Source organism: Pseudophryne corroboree, chromosome 2, assembly GCF_028390025.1.
Source record: "Pseudophryne corroboree isolate aPseCor3 chromosome 2, aPseCor3.hap2, whole genome shotgun sequence".
Lineage (NCBI taxonomy): Eukaryota > Metazoa > Chordata > Amphibia > Anura > Myobatrachidae > Pseudophryne > Pseudophryne corroboree.
In genome coordinates, this window is record NC_086445.1 from 650,799,731 (window position 1) to 650,827,580 (window position 27,850).

General features: G+C 45.7%; 1 protein-coding gene across 3 annotated transcripts in view; it reads left to right on the forward strand.

Moving 5' to 3' along the window:
* GGNBP2 (gametogenetin binding protein 2) overlaps positions 1-27,850 on the forward strand; it is a 374,808-nt gene that overhangs the window by 240,419 nt on the left and 106,539 nt on the right. For 2 of the 3 annotated variants that reach the window (XM_063955008.1, XM_063955006.1), the window contains exons 6-7: positions 14,325-14,534; positions 17,031-17,205. In XM_063955008.1, the coding sequence (XP_063811078.1) occupies positions 14,325-14,534; positions 17,031-17,205 (385 nt within the window). The remainder of the gene's footprint in view (positions 1-14,324; positions 14,535-17,030; positions 17,206-27,850) is intronic. The other variant, XM_063955007.1, reaches the window with a different exon arrangement.

The following is a 27,850-nucleotide window of genomic DNA, read 5'->3' on the forward strand; positions in this document are numbered from 1 at the left end:
TTTTGCAATCTCCATTTACGAGTTCCTTCCGGACTACTGACTTTCCTGCAATGGGAATCGTGGACCCAAGTCTCTCTCTCGGCTACCTTCACTGGAATAGTGCTGTCAACAAAACTTGAAAGGGTCCTTCCCACCTGTCTATTAGGCAACCCGAGCTTAAGAATAATCACAGTCTCCCTGTTCACAATCAAGACAGTATTTGGCATACCAGCAATCAACAGTTTCAAGTTCTTTTGTCAAGTTCTCAAATGCTGGCTCATCTCAATAAAGTACTGTACTGTTACCTCATTGGTGTATTTCTGATCATTGCGTGGATCAATTATGACATGAGGTTGTCTTCCAAAAACAACCCAAAAAGACACAAATACCAAAACAAAAACAAATTTCGAAGAGGGTGATTCGTTAAGTGAAGATCTGGGAGTGGTTCCGATGCTAGATAATACTAGTGGCAGTATCTATGATCACAATAGTACAATTTCAAGCTTTGCTTCTACTTCTAGGGGTACCATTATTTACACACAAATTTCTGCGCAATTTTTTTCTTTGCGGTAAACACAGCGGCATCCGTGGCGGCAGGAAATGCCTCTACCCAGTTTGAGAAAACATCAGTGCACACCAATACATAACAATAATTCCTAAAGGGTGTTAACTGTACGAAGTCATTGTGTATTTGCAATGTAGAGTACCATGAGCATAACTCAAAAAAATAAATAAATAAATCTCTACAGGAGAGAAAGATGAAGAAAATGAAAAAGATAATGTCAGGTTTGCCATTCACCAACAGGCATATGAGTGTCTATACAAAATTTCCCTTCACCAGTATTCCCATTCTCCACCCTTTGTGCATGACAAGGCACACTGCAGTAATACTGGTGTTATCGTGCTGTTGAGATATACTGGGTTTGGGCAGAACTCTGAAGGACCTAGGCATGTGGAGTTTGAACTGTACTTGGGTCCATGTATTGTACCACCCTGTGTGAACGCAAAAGGGGAAGAGTAAACTAGAGAAACAGAATAGAGGTTGGTGACAGATGAGTTTGTAGAGGTGGAGAAGATTTTATAAAAATTTGACAACTGGATTGGGCACTACGGGGAAGTGATTCTCTACTTGGTCTACTCCCCTTTATAAAAAAAAAAAAATTGTCGTATCGCTATTGGGACTATCCCAGCCATCAATCCAGTGTCCTGTCCATCCTAAGTTCATAGGGATCACGGTATCTGTGAGATAATTTTCTCTACCTGTGATGGACATGCATCTAGAACAGTAGAATGCCACATTAGCCTTTGAGGGATGTCTAGTATATATCTTGTACTTCTTGAGCATGGTTCTCAGGTATATCCAAGAAGACACCCTCAGGAGTACAATATATGACACACCGCATTTTACACAATAAGCCTCTGCCGAGTAGATTAGTCGGAGCCGATGCAGCCAGCAGAAAAGAATGTTTGGTTTGCAAGGGCCCTATCGTAATCTCTGCAGGTCTACTCAAAGGGTATTGTTGCACCGTTCCTATTACTCCCATTGCCCGAATCTGTTTTCTATATGGCTCGTGATTCCTTACTATATGTCACTTGGTCCCGTCTGTGTTTTAATAATGTGGCTTGTGTTTTCTGTCAAGGGGATCTATATTTACTGTGTTCTACTTCTCCTACAATCTCTGGCAAAATGCCCTTCCTTCCTACAAGTGTAACATATTATTGACCATTAGGGATCTGGGGTTTGGACTGATGGGTCTTTCCTGTATGTGCCAGTATACTTACCATCCTCAACCTCTCCACCTGTTGTTCTCTGCGCCTAGCACTATTCTTGTGATGTTCAATAGCACACTTTCTAAGATTAGCTACTGTGACCACTTTCCAATTTTGCAAAGAAGCCTGCACCCTGCCCTCAATGCCTTATTGAGCCCGTCCATTAGCACAGAGACGGCCACCTCCCATTTGCCGAATTAGTGTTTACCAGTGGTCTTATCCAGATGGAGAGTTTCCTATTACTGCAAAAGACAAAAAAATTTTTTTAGTTTTAACAAGCTTCTAGGTCATGCGAAATATTCATTCAATCCTTCTCATCCCGTATTAAGGGTCTGTATATGGTCCAACAAACATTTCCGAGCTCATCTTGACTAGGGCCATTACTAGGAATGAATACTTCTTATATGGTAACTAAAAGAAATACCTGGGGGTTATCTTGTCTCTGTCAGCTTTCCTACTGGCAAATACTAATGTGCGGTCAGGTTTCTCTCCATTTCTGAAGTTACTTTCTTGATTTTTGTTTGTTTTATTTTTGGGTTTTACTATATATGTACACAAATGATACCATACTTACCTGTTCCACTGGTCTCAGCCACTTCCCCCACAGGCTACTGCTCTGCTTTTGCCTGTTGGATTCTACTCTGGGTACATGAGAAATGGCTGAAAACCAATCAAGTCACCTTCTCCTCCTAAATAAAACTCCAACATTCATTAGTACATAATTGGGTTACAGTCATATTTTTATTATTTTCTATAGTTTGTATGCTGGCCGTAACTGCTTCCACATCTACACAAGGCGGTGTACTTGCATTCTCTTTTTTTCTTCCTACTTGTTTATTGTTGCTAAAAGTTCAAACAGTTCTTATATTTCCATTCTTGTCTTATGACTTTGTTAGACATACCACCTGCAGTAATTTAGGATTAAACTCACCAACCCTTCTTGCTGCCACAGGTTTAAACAATTTGTTTGTCTGACCCTTTGTTTTCGAGATTTTATCAGACATATCCTTAAAGGGGGGTACTCACGGGAGAGATGTGTGCTGAGCGATCTTAACACAGACCGCTCAGCACACATCTCTCACCCCGCTCAGCACAGCGCGATGTGCTGAGCGAGGGGGAAAGCCGACGGGGGGGCCGCTCACTTCACACAACGGTGAAGTGAGCGACCCGCTAGATTGAGCCTGCATGCAGCTCAATCTAGCATCGGCGATAGCGATGCGCGGGGCCGCGCATCGCTATCGCTGGAGGGCATACACACGGCAGATCCGTGCTTAAAATCTAAGCAATCTAGCAAGATTGCTTAGATTTTAAGTACGGATCTCTCCGTGTGTACCCCCCTTAAGTTCTGCAATACCTCTGGTACAAAGCTGGCCCATCCCAGGGAATGATACCCTATCTTTGTCAGTCATACGTACCCATTCAGACAAAAAGTCTTTAGTGTGTGGACCATATTTTCCACACATAACAAACCTCGCTGACCACTTGGGCCGCGGCTCTTCAACCTGAACCCTGGCTACTATACGTCCACTGCTTGTGCAATTGGATCCCATCGCGGACTTTTTCCTTTTATGCAATCCCCAATGCACGACAAGGATAGACGGTTAAAGTTCTTACAGAGCATTCACCCTCTCCTCCGCTGAGTACCACGACTCACTCCAATAGTGACCACCGCGTACCCAGTGAGGCCCTATTGGTTTCTATTTACTGGAAGGGTTAGGAGTGACTTGCCTTTTCCAGCAAATATCCACCGCTGGAGATTTTCCTGAGAGAGACCAGCAAAAACTCCCTATACACTTTTTATACACAAATAACGCTTGCGTATGCTCTACACAGCGCTAATGATACCGCAAATTTACGCAAAAGCTCATAAAGGGGTAATAAGTTGCGCTATATATCGCTCCCACAAACTCGCGGTCCAATCGCACAGCGTATAGGTACTTGTTACCTATCTGCCGTACAACCATGGGTCGATGTACAAACTGTGACCCTTCAGCTGGAGCGTAACTAAAACACTTTTTCTTCAATACTACACAATGCACAATTCCCTATTACGCTCCTCTGCAAATCTCTTCACGATTTGCGTATTTCAATCTATACTAACGTGATTTGGCCGCCTCACGCCGCCAAGCCTTTACTTACTTGGTGTACCACACAACGGGATCCCGAATTCCGGGATCCAAATACACTCACTCCTATGTTCGCTCACTCAAATACACTTTGTTTTTCTGTACAGGAAATTTTCACTCATTCTGATTGGCAGCTTTACCCCCAGAGGCAATACAGTTTAAACAAAAGTTTTATACTAATCTACTTTAGAAACCGTGTAGTTTTGTGCTATTGTAGCATGGCTACTGTCCCACCTTTTAACTAAATGAACTATCGTGTGGTTTTATTATGCGCACACAACCCTACGCAAACATGCGTAATTTTGCAACCGTGCATACCTCTATGCCACGTGTGCGGCCTTGCGCCACGTGCACTTTTTTTACGCTGTCCTCTCGTTCCGTACCACGTGTACCAATGTGCGTACGCAATAAAACAAATAGCACAACCATATAAATGTGAGCATTACTATAATCGCTCACTTAGCACAACACCCAGTTAATTACTCCCTTAAATACATTTATTTCAAATGTACCTATATAACAACAAATGTATCCAATTTCACACAGATCTATAATGACTGCAATAATCTATAATTTAAATGATATGATTCAGATTGGATAGCTATCTTGCAGAACATACACTGATATAAATATACACATAATTATAATACTATATATATGTATCATTCACTGGCCTGCTATGTGCTTTTCACTGCTAAAATTTTTCATTTCAATGGCTATCCTCCCTACTAAGCAGATTCTACAAGTCTTGGAAGGAAAAAGAAAAAAAAACCCTTTCTTTCCTTCTATCTGTGTGCAATTTCTTACACCAAGCCAAGCATTTATCTCACCATTTACTCTCACTAGGTCCAATTGAAACTATTTGTAATTGACTATGGCATGGGTTAAATAAATGTATTGGTAACTCATAAATGTTGCTTGATGTGACAAAGGAAACGGATTGTTCTGAGCAGACCGAAAATCAGCTATTTTAGAAAATGACCTTCCTAAAATGGCCACTGCTCCTCCCCATTCCACATCCATGAGGTTTACACAAGATTGTGGACAGGCCATGTGGTTAGTCCAAAATGGAGGACAGACCATGCGGCTTCCTTTATCACAAAGAAATCACACATTATACAAGCACCAGAAGTTATTTTAGGCCTGAGTTTAAAAAAAAATAAACTATATCAAGGCTATGCAGCAACTTTTAAATGTACTTTTAAATCTACTTAACAGATAAACAATCCAATCTGAATCAAACACAATATGACTTATTTGAACTTTGTTTTGCAACAATAAAAATACATTTTAGCATCTTAAATATTATGAGAAACACATTGTCCCTTGAAATTTCATATCATTAGCTTACTGATAATACAACAATACACGTGGATGTAATTCATAAGCATCGCGATGCGTCCATCGGAGCCGTTCGATCACAGCTGCGTTTGTAATGTACAGTGCATCATTAAGACCTTGATATCACGGACGAGCCCTCATCTGTAAATACCAAATTGCTTTCTAACAAATATCTAAAATGCCCGCTTTCATATATATTGTAAACGCCTGCACCTCTTATTACCATGTGCCATGAATGTGCGCTATACATAGCAAAACACTGCATCCCATAAGAGAAAACAATACACCCACATATTATCTGAGTTCCAAAGCTCATTGATGTATATATTTGTTATTAAAAGGATATGGATTCAATATATTACAATGTACAGTATACCTATAGTTACATGGTTACAACTCATACAGTAAGCAGTTAATACATACAGTTACAGGCCAGCATATACCATACCATTCCCTCAATGCAACTGCCTCTTAATCTCTCTCTCTCTCTCTCTCTCTCTCTCTCTCTCTCTCTCTCTCTCTCTCTCTCTCTCTCTCTCTCTCTCTCTCTCAGCAAATAAATATAGGAACTGGTCTAGAAACACCTCCATCATCTAGCACAAAACAGCAACTGTGTGTCTCTGTAATGTGTTATCTAGTTTTGGGGGAGGGAACTTTCTCATTCATGATGAGTCACTAGTCTGTTTGTATGCTAAACAGGTTCAGCCTTGAAGATCTCAAAAGGGGCTGGCATGAGTTTCCTGTCCACCATTGTCCTAATAAGAGTGATTTTAGCTTTCATACATTTAATCATAACTCCTTGTTGCAATGTCCTACAACTTAATAACAAGTATCAAATGAATCTACACATTAATCTGCTTGCTTTAATACCAAATATGACCGGTGTATCTGGCTTTGTTCCCATAATACACATACATGACATTACTCCTTTATATAATTTTAAATCATTATGATGCCTGGCGCTTGATATTATTATAATTATGTACTGTATGAAATAAGTGTCGAATCCATCTCTGTGGCATGTCCGTGTAAATGCGTGTGTTACCATATATTGCTGTGCTCGCTGCGCGTATTTGCAAGTATAGCGACTTCTAATGTGTGGAGTGTGTGTTCTTTCTATGTTTTATTTTTGACTTCGACAGTACCAAAATCCTATTTTTTGCCATAACAATGAACTTCATCCCAAAAACATTTCCACTTCATTGCAGCTCTGCCACAACAGGACCAGTTGACATGTCAGTGATTCTCTCGTTAACACAGGCGAGAGTGTTTGAGGACATGGCTGTAGATCACTCTGTAATGCTGACTGAGTTAGAGTAACAGACTGGAAGCTTGACATCATTGTTCTGCCTCTGTTAACCATGGTTACCTGCAAGGAAACACGTGCAGTCGTCATTGCTTTCCACAAAAAGGGTTTCACAGGAAGGATATTGCTGCTAGTAAGATTGCACCTAAATCAACCATATATCTGATCATCAAGAACTTCAAGGAGAGAGGTTCAATAGTTATGAAGGAGGATTCAGATTGCCCAAGAACGTCCAGCAAGCGCCAGGACAGTCTCCTAAAGCTGATTCAGCTGCGGGATCGGGGCACCACCATTGCAGAGCAGAGAATGGCAGCAGGCAGGTGTGAGTGCATCTGCATGCACAGTGAGGCGAAGACATTTGAAGGGTGGCCTGGTGTCAAGAAGGGCAGCAAAGCAATCACTTCTCTCAAGGATAAACATCAGGGACTGATGTTCTGCAAAAGGTATATGGATTGAACTGCTGAGGACTGAGGTAAAGTCATTTTCTCTGATTAATCCCCTTTCATACTGTTTGGGGCATCTGGGAAAACGCTTGTCCGGAGAAGAAAAGGTGAGCGCTACCATCAGTCCTGAGACCATTCATGTGTGGGGTTGTGTCTCAGCCAAAGGAGTAGGCTCACTCACAGTTTTGCCTAAGAACACAGCCACGAATAAAGAATAGTACCAAAAGATCCTCCAAGAGCAGTTTGGTGATGAACAATGCCTTTTCCAGCATGATTGGTCACCTTGCCATAAGGCAAAAGTGATAACCAAGTGGCTCAGGGAACAAAACATTAAACTTTTGGGTACATGGCCAGGAAACTCCCTTTTGAGAACTTATGGTCAATCCTCAAGAGGCAGGTGGATAAACCAATCCCCACAAATTCGGACAAACGCCAAGCATTGATTCTGCAAGAATGAGCAGCTATCGGTCAGTATGTGGCCCAGAAATTGACTAACAGCATGCCAGGGTGAATTGCAGAGGTCTTGAAAAAGAAGGGTCAACAGTGCAAATATTGACTATTTTATATAAACTTAATATAATTGTCAACAAAAGCCTTTGACACTTATGAATTATACCATAGAAACGGCTGACAAAAAAAGTCTAAAAACACTGAAGCAGCAAACTTTGTGAAAGCCAGTACTTGTGTCCTTCTCAAAACTTTTAGCCATGGCTGTAGTCTGATCTTATCTCATCTGTATAGTAGACGTGACAGCCTATATCACTGTTGGCAGACGAGCAATCAGTTAGATAGTGTCATCAGGAGAGGGCTTAGGTGTACTTATTTCCATCTTCAGGAATGTCTGCCTAATGGTTTAGCAGTTTTACTGCATAAGAGCAGAAACCTTTATATATTCCAAATTCCGTGAACTGAAACATTGCCCTTGAACAATTTATTATACGTACCAATTGAGGAGTACATCATTCATATAAAAATCTACCTTTAGTCAAGATGGTACTGTACCAAAGAGGTGATACAACAGTCAGGACTCGGACCCTTTTATGTTCCCTATCAATACTTCCACATCTGTACTTGTTGAATAAGGAGTTACTCACATCAAGATTACTGGAATTATCTTTTCTCTGACGTCCTAGTGGATGCTGGGAACTCTGTAAGGACCATGGGGAATAGCGGGCTCCGCAGGAGACTGGGCACTCTAAGAAAGAATTAGGACTACTGGTGTGCACTGGCTCCTCCCTCTATGCCCCTCCTCCAGACTTCAGTTAGAATCTGTGCCCGGCTCGAGCTGGTTGCACACTAGGGGCTCTCCTGAGCTTATAGTAAAGAAAGTATTTATTAGGTTTTTTTATTTTCAGTGAGATCTGCTGGCAACAGACTCACTGCTACGAGGGACTTAGGGGAGAGAAGCGAACCTACCTGCTTGCAGCTAGCTTGGGCTTCTAGGCTACTGGACACCATTAGCTCCAGAGAGATTGAACACAGGCCCAGCCTCGGTCGTCCGGTCCCGGAGCCGCGCCGCCGTCCCCCTTGCAGAGCCAGAAGCAAGAAGAACTTCCTGGAAATCGGCGGCTGAAGACTCCAGTCTTCATTAAGGTAGTGCTGTGCGCCATTGCTCCCTATGCACACCACATACTCCGGTCACTGATGGGTGCAGGGTGCTGGGGGGGGGGGGGGGCGCGCGCGCCCTAAGCTGCAATTAGAGTACCTTAACTGGCAAAAACACACATAATATAATAAACTATATATGTGTAAAAATCCCCTGCCATAATATCAATATAAGAACGGGAGATGCCCGCCGAAAAAGGGGCGGGGCTATCTCCCTCAGCACACTGGCGCCATTTCCTCTTCACAGCTCCGCTGGAAGGACGCTCCCCAGGCTCTCCCCTGCAGTTTCCAGGCTCAATAGGGTAAAAAAGAGAGGGGGGGGGTACTAAATTTAGGCGCAAAACTGTGTATTATAGCGGCTATAGGGAAAATCACTTTGTGTAGTGTAAATCCCTGTTTATATAGCGTTGTGGTGTGTGCTGGCATACTCTCTCTCTGTCTCCCCAAAGGACTTTGTGGGGTCCTGTCCTCAGTCAGAGCATTCCCTGTGTGTGTGCGGTGTGTCGGTACGGCTGTGTCGACATGTTTGATGAGGAGGCTTATGTGGAGGCTTATGCGGGGTCGACACCTGAGTGGATGGGTATGTGGAAGGTATTACACGACAGTGTCAACTCCTTACATAAAAGGTTCGATGACATAACAGCTGTGGGACAGCCGGCTTCTCAGCCAGTGCCTGCGCAGGCTTCTCAAAAACCATCAGGGGCTCAAAAACGCCCGCTACCTCAGATGTCAGACACAGATGTCAACACGGATTCTGACTCCAGTATCGACGACGACGAGACTAGTGTACATTCCAATAGGGCCATGTGTTGCATGATTACGGCAATGAAAAATGTATTGCACATTTCTGACATTAACCCAGGTACCACAAAAAAGGGTATTATGTTTGAGGAGAAAAAGCAACCAGTGGTTTTTTCCCCCTTCGGATGAGTTAAATGAAGTGTGTGAAGAAGCGTGGGCTTCCCCTGATAGAAAATTAGCGATTTCTAAAAAGTTACTAATGGCGTACCCTTTCCCGCCAGAGGACAGGTTACGTTGGGAGACATCCCCTAGGGTGGATAAAGCGCTCACACGCTTGTCAAAAAAGGTGGCACTACCGTCTCAGGATACGGCCGCCTTAAAGGAGCCTGCGGATAGAAAGCAGGAGGCTATCCTGAAGTCTGTATATACACACTCAGGTACTATACTGAGACCTGCTATTGCTTCAGCATGGATGTGCAGTGCTGCAGCTGCGTGGTCGGATTCCCTGTCTGATTACATTGATACCCTTGACAGGGACACTATATTGCTAACCATAGAGCATATTAAAGACGTAGTCTTATACATGAGAGATGCACAGGGGGATATTTGCCGGCTGGCATCTAGAATAAATGCAATGTCCATTTCTGCCAGGAGAGTATTATGGACTCGGCAGTGGACAGGTGATGCGGATTCTAAAAGGCACATGGAGGTTTTGCCTTACAAGGGTGAGGAATTGTTTGGGGATGGTCTCTCGGACCTCGTTTCCACAGCGACAGCTGGGAAGTCGACAATTTTACCCCAGGTTCCCTCACAGCCAAAGAAAGCACCGTATAATCAGGTACAGTACTTTCGGCCCCAGAAAGGCAAGCGGGTTAAAGGCGCGTTTTTTCTGCCCAGAGGCAGGGGTAGAGGGAAAAAGCTGCACCATACAGCCAGTTTCCAAGAACAGAAATCCTCCCCTGCTTCCACTAAATCCACCGCATGACGCTGGGGCTCCACTGGTGGTGCCAGGTGCGGTGGGGGCCCGTCTCCGGAACTTCAGCGACCGGTGGCTTCGCTCACATGTGGATCCCTGGGTTCTACAAGTGGTTTCTCAGGGATACAAGCTGGAATTCGAGATGTCTCCCCCTCGCCGTTTCCTCAAATCAGCCTTGCCAGCTACTTCCCCGGACAGGGAGGTAGTGCTGGCGGCGATTCACAAGCTGTACCTCCAGCAGGTGATAATCAAGGTACCCCTCCTTCAACAAGGACGGGGTTACTATTCCACAATGTTTGTGGTACCGAAACCGGACGGTTCGGTGAGACCCATTTTAAATTTGAAATCCTTGAACACTTATATAAGAAGGTTCAAGTTCAAAATGGAATCGCTCAGGGCGGTTATTGCAAGCCTGGAAGAAGGGGATTACATGGTATCACTGGACATCAAGGATGCTTACCTGCATGTCCCCATTTTCCCACCTCACCAGGAGTACCTCAGATTTGTGGTACAGGACTGTCATTACCAATTCCAGACGTTGCCGTTTGGTCTGTCCACGGCACCGAGGGTCTTTACCAAGGTAATGGCCGAAATAATGATACTCCTTCGAAAAAAGGGAGTTATAATTATCCCGTACTTGGGCGATCTCCTTATAAAGGCGAGGTCCAGGGAGCAGTTGTTGGTCGGAGTAGCACTATCTCAGGAAGTGCTACAACAGCACGGTTGGATTCTGAATATTCCAAAGTCGCAGCTGGTTCCTACGACGCGTCTGCTGTTCCTGGGTATGATTCTAGACACAGAACAGAAGGTGTTTCTCCCGGAGGAGAAGGCCAAGGAGTTGTCATCTCTGGTCAGAGACCTCCTAAAACCAAAACAGGTGTCGGTGCATCACTGCACGCGAGTCCTGGGAAAGATGGTAGCTTCTTACGAAGCAATTCCATTCGGCAGGTTCCATGCAAGGATCTTTCAGTGGGATCTGTTAGACAAGTGGTCCGGATCGCATCTTCAGATGCATCGACTGATAACCCTGTCTCCAAGGGCCAGGGTGTCTCTGCTGTGGTGGCTGCAGAGTGCTCAGCTTCTCGAGGGCCGCAGATTCGGCATACAGGACTGGGTCCTGGTGACCACGGTTGCAAGCCTCCGGGGTTAGGGGGCAGTCACACAGGGAAGAAACTTCCAAGGACATTGGTCGAGTCAGGAGACTACCCTACACATAAATATTCTGGAACTAAGGGCCATTTACAATGCCCTAAGTCAGGCAAGACCCCTGCTTCAAAACCAGCTGGTGCTGATTCAGTCAGACAACATCACAGCGGTCGCCCATGTAAACCGACAGGGCGGCACAAGAAGCAGGATGGCGATGGCAGAAGCCACAAGGATTCTCCGATGGGCGGAAAATCACGTGATAGCACTGTCAGCAGTGTTCATTCCGGGAGTGGACAACTGGGAAGCAGACTTCCTCAGCAGGCACGACCTCCACCCAGGAGAGTGGGGACTTCATCCAGAAGTCTTCCAAATGATTGTAAACCGTTGGGAAAGGCCGCAGGTGGACATGATGGCGTCCCGCCTAAACAAAAAGCGAAACAGATATTGCGCCAGGTCAAGGGACCCTCAGGCGATAGCTGTGGACGATCTAGTGACACCGTGGGTGTACCAGTCGGTGTATGTGTTCCCTCCTCTTCCTCTCATACCAAAGGTGCTGAGGATAATAAGAAAAAGAGGAGTAAGAACTATACTCATTGTTCCGGATTGGCCAAGAAGGACTTTGTACCCGGAACTACAAGAAATGATCTCAGAGGACCCTTGGCCTCTACCTCTCAGACTGGACCTGCTACAGCAGGGGCCCTGTCTGTTCCAAGACTTACCGCGGCTGCGTTTGACGGCATGGCGGTTGAACGCCGGATCCTGATGGAAAAGGGCATTCCGGTTGAGGTCATTCCTACGCTAATAAAGGCTAGGAAAGATGTAACAGCAAAACATTTTCACCGCATATGGCGGAAATATGTTGCTTGGTGTGAGGCTAGGAAGGCCCCCACAGAAGAATTTCAGCTGGGTCGATTTCTGCACTTCCTACAGTCAGGAGTGACTATGGGCCTAAAATTGGGATCTATTAAGGTCCAGATTTCGGCCCTGTCTATTTTCTTTCAAAAAGAACTGGCTTCACTGCCTGAGGTTCAGACGTTTGTTAAGGGAGTGCTGCATATTCAGCCCCCTTTTGTGCCCCTAGTGGCACCTTGGGATATCAACGTTGTGTTGGATTTCCTGAAATCACATTGGTTTGAGCCACTTCAGACCGTGGAATTAAAATATCTCACGTGGAAAGTGGTCATGCTTTTGGCCTTGGCTATGGCTAGGCGGGTGTCAGAATTGGCGGCTTTGTCCTGTAAAAGCCCCTATCTGATCTTTCATATGGACAGAGCAGAATTGAGGACGCGTCCCCAATTCCTCCCTAAGGTGGTATCAGCGTTTCATTTGAACCAACCTATTGTGGTGCCTGCGGCTACTCGGGACTTGGAGGCTTCCAAGTTGCTGGACGTGGTCCGGGCCCTGAAAATCTATGTTTCCAGGACGGCTGGAGTCAGAAAGACTGACTCGCTGTTTATCCTGCATGCACCCAACAAGTTGGGTGCTCCTGCTTCTAAGCAGACTATTGCTCGCTGGATCTTTTCCACGATTCAACTTGCACATTCTACGGCTGGACTGCCGCATCCTAAATCAATAAAAGCCCACTCCACGAGGAAGGTGGGCTCTTCTTGGGCGGCTGCCCGAGGGGTCTCGGCTTTACAACTTTGCCGAGCTGCTACCTGGTCGGGTTCAAACACGTTTGCAAAATTCTACAAGTTTGATACCCTGGCTGAGGAGGACCTTGAGTTTGCTCATTCGGTGCTGCAGAGTCATCCGCACTCTCCCGCCCGTTTGGGAGCTTTGGTATAATCCCCATGGTCCTTACGGAGTTCCCAGCATCCACTAGGACGTCAGAGAAAATAAGAATTTACTCACCGGTAATTCTATTTCTCGTAGTCCGTAGTGGATGCTGGGCGCCCATCCCAAGTGCGGATTGTCTGCAATACTTGTATATAGTTATTGCCTAACTAAAGGGTTATTGTTATGAGCCATCTGTTCGTGAGGCTCAGTTGTTATTCATACTGTTAACTGGGTATAGTATCACGAGTTGTACGGTGTGATTGGTGTGGCTGGTATGAGTCTTACCCGGGATTCCAAATCCCTTCCTTATTATGTCAGCTCTTCCGGGCACAGTTTCCCTAACTGAGGTCTGGAGGAGGGACATAGAGGGAGGAGCCAGTGCACACCAGTAGTCCTAATTCTTTCTTAGAGTGCCCAGTCTCCTGTGGAGCCCGCTATTCCCCATGGTCCTTACGGAGTTCCCAGCATCCACTACAGACTACTAGAAATAGAATTACCGGTGAGTAAATTCTTATTTTTAATATTCCAACACTAACTGGAGGAATAAAAGCCTGACACAATACTCATCCTTTTATTTCACAAATCAGATACCACTTTTGTAAATGTAGCCCTTCATATTTTTAACGACTGTAATGTAATAGAGCTACACAAATTAGATACGGTCAATAGGTTGATAGGGTCAGAAGGTCGACATAGTAATGGTCGACACAAGTTTTTTAATGTGTGGTTTGGTGGTTTTTTTGGGGACCAAATTTGTCCATTTCAGTCTTTAACTCTCTACCACCACTTTGCTCGGCACAGGTCACTATTTCTATTCGTAGTTCACGTGGATGATAAATGAAGCAAACGTTGAAAAAAAATCCACCAAAAAACCTGTTTCAGCTATTTGTGTCAACCATTGTTATGTCTACCTCTTTGTACCTGTCGACCATATTGGGTGACCTATTGACTGTCTAACTATACAGTGTCTATACATCAGAACTCTCTTTGAACACACAACTATGCCTATGATAGATTTTACATTCAATGTCACAGATCCCCCTTTTTTTTTTTTCTTTTCTTTTTTCTCATGTGTAAGTCAGACTCTGAAAATTGTGTCCTTTCATTTGCAGGTTTTGCATAGATTGCAAGAATAAAGTACTTAGAGCATATAACATTTTAATTGGAGAACTGGATTGTAGTAAAGAAAAGGGCTACTGTGCTGCACTCTATGAAGGCCTCCGCTGCTGTCCACATGAACGACACATTCATGTCTGCTGTGAGACAGACTTCATTGCTCATCTTTTGGGTAGAGCTGAGCCAGAGTTCGCCGGAGGGTATGAGTATGTAACTTGCTAGACTTGGCTTTCTAGCGTTTTGCTTATTGATATTTCTTTATTTGTAATTTTAAGGCGTTTAAACTGTTAACTTGTGCGTATTGATGTAGATACTTATGTTATAAAGAAATGTGACACTAATTAGTAAAAGTAATTTATTAAACTGTTCACCAGTCTGGGAAGAATTCTTCCTACAGATTTAAAAATAATCATATAAGCATGTAAATAAACTCTTAGGTTCTCGTTTTGGAATATTGCCAGGAGACTCTTGAAAGGCTTTTTTTTTTTTCTTTTTTTGCTCTAGTGCCATGAACTAAAACGAGACGCCAACGCATTTAAAGGGGAATCCAATTAGCTGTGGTAATTTACTGCAGGCTAATTGATTTCCCAGGTGTTTTCAGTTGGTACTCGAAGGCAGCCCACAGGCCTGAACAAACTTGAAAAGAAATCCCTGATAAATAGGCCAAAACTGCAAGTGTTAACACAGGTCCGGGAGCTTATTCTGGATTCTGATCAATTTAACAGTCGAGACAAAAGAGCTTTAATTTAGTAGCCCCTGGCCATACGTTAAAACCCAGGCTAGGGTTATTTTGACATTTTACCAACTTTTTTGACTCTATGCTAAATGAATGGGGCTAATGTAATTCGCCCCATAGTTTTACAAGGACTTATTCTGGAGATCCTCTTTCTTATCCTGACTGTCAACGTGTTAAATACATTATCAGTTTAACTATGGAACACTACCCTTTTATTTGTTGTATCCCTATGACTAATAGTCTGCTACTCTCCTTACCTCACCTTAACTTAACTTTAAAATTAAATTGTGTTTTGAGAGATTTAGCAAATTGTAAATACAGCAGGGGAAGTTTCAATTGTTGGTAGCTTTCATCTAAAGTGACCGAGAGCTATTCAGGACGACATTTTGGACGACAGCCCTGCACTGCTGGGCGCACTAAAGTTAAGGCGCACCTGCCACCCATGATCTACTTGAAGCAAATTTCTACTCGCACCTCAGGAGGATGCAAGCAGCCGAAAACAGTGGAATTAGGTCCCAGACACTCTCTAGACTGGTGCTACAGGAGCACAAACAATTGGTGTATTTACAATTTGCTATTAAGTTTGTTCCTAATTGTCAAACACAATTTAATTTTGTTTTTGAATCTTGTTGAAGTTAGACCTAATTCAGACCTGATCACAACAGCAAACTTTTTCTCTAATGGGCAAAACCATATGCAGTGCAGGGGGGCAGATATAACGTGCAGAGAGTTAGATTTGGGTGGGTTGTGTTCAAACTGAAATCTAAATTGCAGTGTAAGAATAAAGCAGCCAGTATTTGCCCTGCACAGAAACAAAATAACTCGTCCAAATCTAACTCTCTGCATGTTATATCTGCCTCCCCTGCAGTGCACATGGGGGGTCATTCCGAGTTGTTTGCTCTGTAAAAATCTTCGCATCGCAGCGATTTTCCGCTTAATGCGCATGCGCAATGTCCGCACTGCGACTGCGCCAAGTAAATTTGCTATGCACTTAGGAATTTTACTCACGGCATTTTCATCGTTCTGGCGATCGTAATGTGATTGACAGGAAATGGGTGTTACTGGGCGGAAACAGGCCGTTTTATGGGCGTGTGGGTAAAAACGCTACCGTTTCCGGAAAAAACGCAGGAGTGGCTGGAGAAACGGGGGAGTGTCTGGGCGAACGCTGGGTGTGTTTGTGACGTCAAACCAGGAACGACAAGCAGTGAAATGATCGCAGATGCCGAGTAAGTCTGGAGCTACTCAGAAACTGCTACGAGGTGTGTAATCGCAATATTGCGAATACATCATTCGCAATTTTAAGATGCTAAGATTCACTCCCAGTAGGCGGCGGCTTAGCATGAGCAAATCTGCTAAAATCCACTTGCGAGCGAACAACTCTGAATGACCCCCATGGTTTTACCCATTAGAGAGATTTTACTTTTGCGATCAGGTCTGAATTAGACCCTTACATTTATGCACTGAATTATATTATGTGTTTGTATGGGATCCGGTCTGAAGATCGACACTGTCTAGGTCGACAATGTTTAGGTCGACAGTCACTAGGTTTACAGGGTTGGAAGGTGGACAGGGTTTCTAGGTCTACATGCGGTTTTCACATTTTTTTTCTTTTTTTTGAACTTTTTCATACTTAACGATCTACGTGGACTAGGATTGGAACGATAATCTTGCCCGAAGCATGGCGAGCCATGCGAGGGGACACGGTGCACTAATTGGGGTTCCCGGTCACTCTACGAAGAAAACCACACCAAAAAACCCCCACAAACTCATGTCGATCTTTTGACCTGTCGACCTAGAAACCCTTTGTCAACCTAGACACTGTCGATCTAATGATCCACACCTGTTTGTATATACAGAAACAAAGAAAGCAGACTATAATTTAACTATTAAATATAGCTAAAATATTTGTATGTTCATATATGTATATAAATTTTGTTATGTATACTCTTTTTCCTTAACTATCAAGACGTAGGGAAAGACATGCTAAGACAATAGACATAGCACAAGAAGAAGTTTTAATATGCCTTGGTATCCATCTGTATGAGAGACTTCACCGAATTTGGCAGAAATTGCGGGCTGAAGAGCAAACCTGGCAGATGCTTTTCTATCTTGGGGTTGATGCACTGCGCAAAAGTTTTGAGGTAAATACTCACAATCTTTAAAGATAATACAATTAAATAAATACGATGTTAGTAAAGCTGGCCACACACTGATGTGTGCAGCTGATGCGACGGAGTATCCGAGGGTCGACATAGGCGGTCTTCACACATGGGGCGATCCAGTGCCCAACCGCCTGCTATGTCGGCCCTCCTCCGCATATCGCTGCATGGGATTGTCCGCCCGCATCGCTGATCATTTGAACATGCAGAAAGATCAGCGATGCAGTTCCAATTTGTCGGATCGACAGCTATATCTTGCCATGTGTTGGGGCCTTAAGATTTTTGTTATCAGTCTGTTTTGGTTTTTTGTATTTTGTTATTTTAAACAGGCTTTTATTTGTTTTGTTTTTAGTTGCATTAAGGTTCATGAAAATGAAGAATTGCCTTGTCTTTGCTAATACCCCTTTTACACCTAAAACCCGAGTCACAGCCGGGAGCCTGACACGGGGTGCTACCCGGCTGCGACCCGTGTCAGCCCCCTTTTTGCTCTGCAGTCACCAATCCTGGCATATTGCCAGGTTGGAGACGTTGCCGGTGATGTGGCGGGGGCGGCGCTGGGAGATCACATAATCTCCCAGTGCCTCCCATCCATACACTGAACGGGAGTCGGGTCGCATCGACTCGGCTTCAGTTTACACAGCACAGCTTGCCGGGTTGAACCCGTGTTCAACCCTGCAAGCTACCAGAGTTGGAATACCAGGTCTTTCGACCCAGGTTATTCCAACTCGGGCCTTTTACACCAACCAGCAACACTGGTTACGCACGTTCATGTGCAATAACCCGTGGTATAGGCTGGTTGGTGTAAAAGGGGTATTAGACTGGTCAAAAAGAGATTTGTTTCCTGGCTTTGATTCACACCTCTGTGACCACTGATTGCTGTTTAATTTTTTGTTATAGACAAACAAATGATTTCATTTTTCTGGACTGTTTTGTTTCGGTAATTGAAGTGGCATATTATTTTTCTCTGACGTCCTAGTGGATGCTGGGAACTCCGTAAGGACCATGGGGAATAGCGGCTCCGCAGGAGACTGGGCACAAATAGAAAGCTTTAGTACTACCTGGTGTGCACTGGCTCCTCCCCCTATGACCCTCCTCCAAGCCTCAGTTAGATTTTTGTGCCCGAACGAGAAGGGTGCACACTAGGGGCTCTCCTGAGCTTCTTAGTGAAAGTTTTAGTTTAGGTTTTTTATTTTCAGTGAGACCTGCTGGCAACAGGCTCACTGCATCGAGGGACTAAGGGGAGAAGAAGCGAACTCACCTGCGTGCAGAGTGGATTGGGCTTCTTAGGCTACTGGACACCATTAGCTCCAGAGGGACCGATCACAGGCCCAGCCTTGGAGCTCGGTCCCAGAGCCGCGCCGCCGGCCCCCTTACAGAGCCAGAAGCAAGAACAGGTCCGGAAAATCGGCGGCAGAAGACATCCTGTCTTCCACAAGGTAGCGCACAGCACTGCAGCTGTGCGCCATTGCTTCTCAGCACACTTCACACTCCGGTCACTGAGGGTGCAGGGCGCTAGGGGGGGGCGCCCTGAGCAGCAATAGAAACACCTTGGCTGGCGAAAATGCATCACATATAGCCCCCTGGGCTATATGGATGAATTTTAACCCCTGCCAGATTTCCACAAAAAGCGGGAGAAAGGCTGCCGAGAAGGGGGTGGAGCCTATCTCCTCAGCACAAAGGCGCCATTTTCCCTCACAGCTCCGCTGGAAGGACGTCTCCCTGACTCTCCCCTGCAGTCCTGCACTACAGAAACAGGGTAAAGAAGAGAGGGGGGCACTAATTGGCGGGATATTAACAATACAGCAGCTATAAAGGGAGAAACACTTATATAAGGTTGTCCCTATATATATATATATATATATATATATATATATATATATATATAGCGCTCTGGTGTGTGCTGGCATACTCTCCCTCTGTCTCCCCAAAGGGCTAGTGGGGTCCTGTCCTCTATCAGAGCATTCCCTGTGCGTGTGCTGTGTGTCGGTACGTTTGTGTCGACATGTATGAGGAGGAAAATGATGTGGAGGCGGAGCAATTGCCTATAATAGAGATGTCACCCCCTAGGGAGTCGACACCTGAGTGGATGGCTTTATGGAAGGATTTACGTGACAATGTCAGCTCTTTACAAAAGACAGTTGATGACATGAGACAGCCGGCTAATCAGCTAGTCCCTGTCCAGGCGTCTCAGAAACCATCAGGGGCTCTAAAACGGCCGTTACCTCAGATGGTAGATACAGACGTCGACACGGATACTGACTCCAGTGTCGACGGTGAGGAGACAAACGTGACTTCGAGTAGGGCCACACGTTACATGATCACGGCAATGAGAGAGGTTTTAAACATTTCTGATACTGCAAGTACCACTAAAAAGGGTATTAGGTGGGGTGTGAAAAAACTACCCGTAGTTTTTCCTGAATCAGATGAATTAAATGAGGTGTGTGATGATGCGTGGGTTTCCCCCGATAAAAAAACTGATAATTTCTAAAAAGTTATTGGCATTATACCCTTTCCCGCCAGAGGTTAGGGCGCGTTGGGAAACACCCCCTAGAGTGGATAAAGCACTCACACGCTTATCAAAACAAGTGGCGTTACCGTCTCCTGATACGGCCGCCCTCAAGGAACCAGGTGACAGAAAACTGGAGAATATCCTAAAAAGTATATACACACATACTGGTGTTATACTGCGACCACCAATCGCCTCAGCCTGGATGTGCAGCGCTGGGGTGGCTTGGTCGGATTCCCTGACTGAAAATATTGATACCCTGGATAGGGACAGTATATTGTTGACTATAGAGCATTTAAAAGATGCATTTCTATATATGCGAGATGCACAGAGGGATATTTGCACTCTGGCATTAAGAGTGAGTGCGCTGTCCATTTCTGCCAGAAGAGGGTTATGGACGCGACAGTGGTCAGGTGATGCGGATTCTAAACGGCATATGGAAATATTGCCTTATAAAGGGGAGGAGTTATTTGGGGTCGGTCTATCGGACCTGGTGGCCACGGCAACTGCTGGGAAATCCACATTTTTACCCCAGGTCGCCTCTCAGCATAAAAAGACGCCGTCTTATCAGGCTCAGTCCTTTCGTCCCCATAAGGGCAAGCCGGCAAAAGGTTCCTCTTTTCTGCCCCAGGGCAGAGGAAGGGGAAAGACTGCAACAGACAGCCAATTCCAAGGAACAAAAGCCCTCTCCCGCTTCTGCCAAGTCCTCAGCATGACGCTTGGGTCCTTACAAGCGGACTCAGGCACCGTGGGGGCCCGTCTCAAGAATTTCAGCGCGCAGTGGGCTCACTCGCAAGTGGACCCCTGGATCCTTCAAGTAGTATCTCAGGGGTACAAATTGGAGTTCGAGACTTCTCCTCCTCGCCGGTTCCTGAAGTCTGCTTTACCAACGTCTCCCTCTGACAGGGAGGCAGTATTGGAGGCAGTTCACAAGCTGTATTCCCAGCAGGTGATAATCAAGGTACCCCTCCTGCAACAAGGGAAGGGGTATTATTCCACGCTGTTTGTGGTACCGAAGCCGGACGGCTCGGTGAGACCTATTTTAAATCTGAAGTCTTTGAACACTTACATACAGAGGTTCAAATTCAAGATGGAGTCACTCAGGAGGGGGACTATATGGTGTCTCTGGACATCAAAGATGCCTACCTCCATGTCCCCATTTACCCTTCTCATCAAGGGTACCTCAGGTTTGTGGTACAAAACTGTCACTATCCGTTTCAGACGCTGCAGTTTGGATTATCCACGGCACCCCGGGTCTTTACCAAGGTAATGGCCGAAATGATGATGATTCTTCGAAGAAAAGGCGTTTTAATTATCCCTTACTTGGACGATCTCCTGATGAGCAAGATCCAGAGAACAGTTAGTAGTCGGAGTAGCCCTATCTCAAGTAGTGCTACGGCAGCACGGCTGGATTCTAAATATCCCAAAATCGCAGCTGATTCCGCCAACACGTCTTCTGTTCCTAGGGATGATTCTGGACACAGTCCAGAAAAAGGTGTTCCTTCCGGAGGAGAAAGCCAGGGAGTTATCCGAACTGGTCAGAAACCTCCTGAAACCAGGGCAAGTCTCAGTGCTTCCATGCACAAGAGTCCTGGGAAAGATGGTAGCTTCCTACGAAGCGATTCCATTTGGCAGATTCCACGCAAGAACGTTCCAGTGGGATCTGCTGAAAAAAATGGTCCGGATCGCATCTTCAGATGCATCAGCGGATAACCCTGTCCCCAAGGACAAGGGTGTCTCTTCTGTGGTGGTTGCAGGGTGCTCATCTTCTAGAGGGCCGCAGATTCGGCATTCAGGACTGGGTCCTGGTGACCACGGATGCCAGCCTGAGAGGCTGGGGAGCAGTCACGAAAGGAAGAAATTTCCAGGGCTTGTGGTCAAGCCTGGAGACAACACTTCACATAAATATACTGGAGCTAAGAGCCATTTACAATGCTCTAAGCCTAGCAAGGCCTCTGCTTCAGGGTCAGCCGGTGTTGATCCAGTCGGACAACATCACGGCAGTCGCCCACGTAAACAGACAGGGCGGCACAAGAAGCAGGAGGGCAATGGCAGAAGTTGCAAGGATTCTTCGCTGGGCGGAAAATCATGTGATAGCACTGTCAGCAGTATTCATTCCGGGAGTGGACAACTGGGAAGCAGACTTCCTCAGCAGACAGTGGACGCTCTGGTAACACCGTGGGTGTACCAGTCAGTGTATGTGTTCCCTCCTCTGCCTCTCATACCCAAGGTACTGAGAATCATAAGAAGGAGAGGAGTAAGGACTATACTCGTGGCTCCGGATTTGCCAAGAAGGACTTGGTACCCGGAACTTCAAGAGATGCTCACAGAGGACCCGTGGCCTCTGCCTCTAAGAAGGGACCTGCTCCAGCAGGGACCCTGTCTGTTCCAAGACTTACCGCGGCTGCGTTTGACGGCATGGCGGTTGAACGCCGGATCCTGAAGGAAAAAGGCATTCCGGATGAAGTCATCCCTACCCTGATCAAAGCCAGGAAGGATGTAACCGTGCAGCATTATCACCGTATTTGGCGTAAATATGTTGCGTGGTGCGAGGCCAGTAAGGCCCCTACAGAGGAATTTCAACTGGGTCGTTTCCTGCATTTCCTGCAAACAGGACTGTCTATGGGCCTAAAATTAGGGTCCATTAAGGTTCAAATTTCGGCCCTGTCGATTTTCTTCCAGAAAGAACTGGCTTCAGTTCCTGAGGTTCAGACGTTTGTCAAAGGGGTACTGCATATACAGCCTCCTTTTGTGCCTCCAGTGGCACCTTGGGATCTCAATGTAGTTTTGGGGTTCCTAAAATCACATTGGTTTGAACCACTCACCACTGTGGACTTAAAATATCTCACATGGAAAGTGGTAATGCTGTTGGCCCTGGCTTCAGCCAGGCGTGTCTCAGAATTGGCGGCTTTGTCATATGAAAGCCCTTACCTAATTTTTCATACGGACAGGGCAGAATTGAGGACTCGTCCTCAATTTCTCCCTAAGGTGGTTTCAGCGTTTCACTTGAACCAGCCTATTGTGGTACCTGCGGCTACTAGGGACTTGGAGGACTCCAAGTTGCTGGACGTAGTCAGGGCCCTGAAAATATGTTTCCAGGACGGCTGGAGTCAGAAAATCTGACTCGCTGTTTATCCTGTATGCACCCAACAAGCTGGGTGCTCCTGCTTCTAAGCAGACTATTGCTCGTTGGATTTGTAGTACAATTCAGCTTGCACATTCTGTGGCAGGCCTGCCACAGCCAAAATCTGTAAAAGCCCATTCCACACGGAAAGTGGGCTCATCTTGGGCGGCTGCCCGAGGGGTCTCGGCTTTACAACTTTGCCGAGCAGCTACTTGGTCAGGGGCAAACACGTTTGCTAAATTCTACAAATTTGATACCCTGGCTGAGGAGGACCTGGAGTTTTCTCATTCGGTGCTGCAGAGTCATCCGCACTCTCCCGCCCGTTTGGGAGCTTTGGTATAATCCCCATGGTCCTTACGGAGTTCCCAGCATCCACTTAGGACGTCAGAGAAAATAAGAATTTACTTACCGATAATTCTATTTCTCGTAGTCCGTAGTGGATGCTGGGCGCCCATCCCAAGTGCGGATGGTCTGCAATACTTGTACATAGTTATTGTTAACTAAATCGGGTTATTGTTGTAGTGAGCCATCTTTTCTAGAGGCTCCTCTGTTATCATACTGTTAACTGGGTTCAGATCACAAGTTGTACGGTGTGATTGGTGTGGCTGGTATGAGTCTTACCCGGGATTCAAAATCCTTCCTTATTGTGTACGCTCGTCCGGGCACAGTATCCTAACTGAGGCTTGGAGGAGGGTCATAGGGGGAGGAGCCAGTGCACACCAGGTAGTACTAAAGCTTTCTATTTGTGCCCAGTCTCCTGCGGAGCCGCTATTCCCCATGGTCCTTACGGAGTTCCCAGCATCCACTACGGACTACGAGAAATAGAATTATCGGTAAGTAAATTCTTATTTTTTCTTGACTTTTGGGGATTGGTGAGACACAATTTGAGACATGTATTGTATCCCTTTGGGTTGGTTTATGTATGTTTCGTGTGCGCCTCACAAGTTATTTTTTGGGCGGTCTGCCCGTCAAAATGACTGTGCCGTCCGCCTCTTTTACATGCCCGCTAATGCACGTCACTCCTTCCCCTCATTTGGCTGCTCCATTCAGGTGCCATCTAACCACCATAGCTCTCACAAAACCCCTGGCTCGCACTATGTATCATGCGACTAATGCATCTCCTGCAACTGAACGTCCTGCAGGGAATCGCAGCTGTAGTGGGCGGAGTCTACCTTGCCGGCGATCTCCCCTGGTCTCTCATGCAGGAAGGTCAGCTCCTTGCCCACACCCATGGGGGAGCTCCTGAGTAAGTCTGTATGCCGCCCTACTTGGTGAAGAAGAGCCCCTTGAGCACTAGAGCTTGCACTTCATCCAGTGCTATGGGTCCCTGGAGAAGGAGGAGAGGGCACTGCTGCTGATTACGTGAGGGACCATGCCCAGGTGGTAGAGCTCAGCAGCAAGCTGGTGCAGGCTCAGCATAAGTGACCTGGGCACTGTCCTGCAGGTGGACCACAGGCAGAGGTAATCCCTCACCCTCCAGTACAAGGTGTTCCCCAGCCATATTAGTAAACTGGAAATTGGGCTTGAAGTTTATGGTGAACCTCAGAGCTGAACTGGTAGAGAGTTTTGCGTATAAGCTGGCAGATGTTACCCCACCTTAGGGTAAGATGGCGTGTTTGTGTTCAGTTGCGTATTACATGGGCCATTCATGGGTTTGCCCTCGGCAGGCTGGCAATGCCGCTGGGTTACTTCATGTATGTATCCTGACCGAGGCATCTACTACTGTGTGGTGGTGTATAAATGGTCATACTGTGTGGGCAATAAGGGACAATACTTTATAGCCATAGTGTGCAATTAGGGGCCATACTGTTTGGGCATAATGTGAATTGGTACACACCGCTTACTTGCGCAAAGGCCCCTACCTGGCTGCCAAAATTTTCTGCTGAGTACACTGTTGTACGTGGTTTAGCAGTCCTGAATAATATACATGGAGGGTCTGTTGATATTTCCAGGTAGTAGTCTTTGAGTGTCCTTCCATGAATATTCTCAAGGTGTACACTTAGCTTTTGTTATATGGTGGCTGCGTACACGCCTTTCATTTATCATCTGGTCTCGGTGCATGGAATGTTTTTATCTATTCTTCCATTATTTCTCCTAAATCCCAGGGTTGGGAGGCTTAAAGATGCTATGGATCATGGTGCCATAGTCACAGTATAACTGTATGGATATTGCGGCTGTGTCCTGCTCCTTTAAAGTTTGCTGACTGAAATCAGGTCAACAGGAAAGGTCCAGTATTTTGTGGAATTATCCTAGTAAAACGCGTATTGTCCGCTTTTATGCCTCGCTTAGTCTTGAGTCTGAGTGATGGAATCGCTCAGGGCGGTTAATAAAGATACGTATGTGTGGAATAGGATGTAGTGATATCCCGACAGCATGCTGATGGTCACAATGCCGTTAGCGGCATCCCAACTGTCAGAATACAGACACATTCCGCCGTTGAGGATTAGGATGTGGCTGGGGATAGGAGGAGGTTTAATGTTGGACTGCGGGAGGGGACAGTTAGGTTTAGGCTGCTGGAGGGGTATGGTTAGGGGGAGGGTAAGAGTAAGGGTTACAGTACTTACCAAAATGTATATGATTAGAACAGTCAGGATGCTGCTGTCTGTATTGTGACAGTCTGCATCCTGACTGTTGGGATCCCGTATCCAACCCATATGGAATCGCTTCCTTATATCTGTTGTAAGGTTTTCTTATTGTTTGGAATGGTCACATGGTTTCTTGAATCCTCCCGTTTTGGTTGTGCTTTATTAGTATGATCAATGTAAACAAGTTTCCAGAATTACAATTCTTAGCGCTCGTTTTTAAATGCAGCTTATTTTTTTTTAATTTTTTCTCCATCAGTGGTGCAATAATGTTTTTCTTTTTTGCAATATGTTGTTGAATTTTGTACAAGAACGTGTCCTAAAGGGATGCAGTCAATTTACCGACTGTCAAAATTGACCGACATGGTCAAAATACCGACATGTAAAATGCCGACACGTCAGTACCGACAAGGTCAAAATACAGACATGTAAAATGTCGACAGGTCAAAATATGGCCTGATTTTTATTTTATTTTTATGATTTTTTTTCAATGAAACCGACTTGTTCATACTTTACCATCACAGTGGACCTGGAGGGGGGAATATAATAGTGTGCCCTGAAGCATGGCGAGCACAGCGAGGCACCGTGCCCGAAGCGTGGCGAGCGCAGCCAGAGGACGCGGTACACTTTTATGGTGTCCATGTCGACCTATGTCGACATACACACAAAAAACAAGTAAACTCATTTCAGCATTTTAACCTGTCGGTATTTTACATGTCGGTATTTAGTCCATGTCAGAATTTTGACCTTGTCGGGCTTTTGATTGTCAATTGCTGTCGGGATTTCGACCGTCAGGATTTTGATTGTAGGTATTTCATACCGATCCCGTCCTAAATAGTAGTTTAGTAACCTAAACAGCCATAAAATAAGCATAATGTAACAAGAAAAAAGATAGTTTACAACCCGGAATCGTAACAGAGGAAACTTACAAATCTGTATGCAGAAATCAAAACAATAAACATGGGCTAAGACATAAGTGGACAAAGAAAGGGGAGGGTAGGTCTGTTACCTACAGTACATTTTAACAGTAGCCGGGTTCTCTAACAAAATGGCATAAGCGAGCAGCGGAACTGTTGCCGAGAAGCCAAGGAGCTGCTTATATGCTCACCAGAATATAAGTCGGAGAACTTTAAAAAAAAGTTTCAGCCGCAGACTCCAAACGGATGTGTAATAGAAGATCTACAGTGTTTAGGTCGACACAAGTTTTTTTGAAATGTTATTGCTCTGACGTCCTAAGTGGATGCTGGGACTCCGTAAGGACCATGGGGAATAGCTGCTCCACAGGAGACTGGGCACAACTATAAAGAAAGCTTTAGGTCTAACTGGTGTGCACTGGCTCCTCCCAATATGACCCTCCTCCAGACTTCAGTTAGAATCTTGTGCCCGGCTGAGCTGGATGCACACTAGGGGCTCTCCTGAGCTCCTAGAAAGAAAGTATATTTAGGTTTTTTATTTTACAGTGAGATCTGCTGGCAACAGACTCACTGCAGCGAGGGACTAAGGGGAGAAGAAGCGAACCTACCTAACAGGTGGTAGTTTGGGCTTCTTAGGCTACTGGACACCATTAGCTCCACAGGGATCGACCGCAGGACCCGACCTTGGTGTTCGTTCCCGGAGCCGCGCCGCCGTCCCCCTTACAGAGCCAGAAGCACGAAGAGGTCCGGAAAATCGGCGGCAGAAGACTTCGGTCTTCACCAAGGTAGCGCACAGCACTGCAGCTGTGCGCCATTGCTCCTCATGTACACCTCACACTCCGGTCACTGATGGGTGCAGGGCGCTGGGGGGGGGGGGCGCCCTGAGGGCAATATATGACACCTTGGCTGGCAAATCTACATCATATATAGTCCTAGAGGCTATATAGATGTAAAATTACCCCTGCCAGTATTCCAGAAAAAGCGGGAGAAAGTCAGCCGAAAAAGGGGCGGGGCCATCTCCCTCAGCACACTGGCGCCATTTTTCCCTCACAGCTCCGCTGGAAGGAAGCTCCCTGGCTCTCCCCTGCAGTCTGAACACTACAGAAGGGTACAAAAGAGAGGGGGGGGCACTAAATTTAGGCGCAGTATAGATATATATATATAGATATATATATATATATATATATATATATATATATATATATATATATATATAAAAAAGCAGCTATAAGGGAAAACACTCATTTATAGTGGGATCCCTGTGTTTATATAGCGCTCTGGTGTGTGCTGGCATACTCTCTCTCTGTCTCCCCAAAGGGCTTTGTGGGGTCCTGTCCTCTGTCAGAGCATTCCCTGTGTGTTTGCGGTGTGTCGGTACGGCTCTGTCGACATGTTTGATGAGGAGGCCTATGTGGAGGCGGAGCAAATGCCTGTAAACGTGATGTCACCCCCTGCGGGGTCGACACCTGAGTAGATGGTGCTGTGGAAGGAATTACGCGAC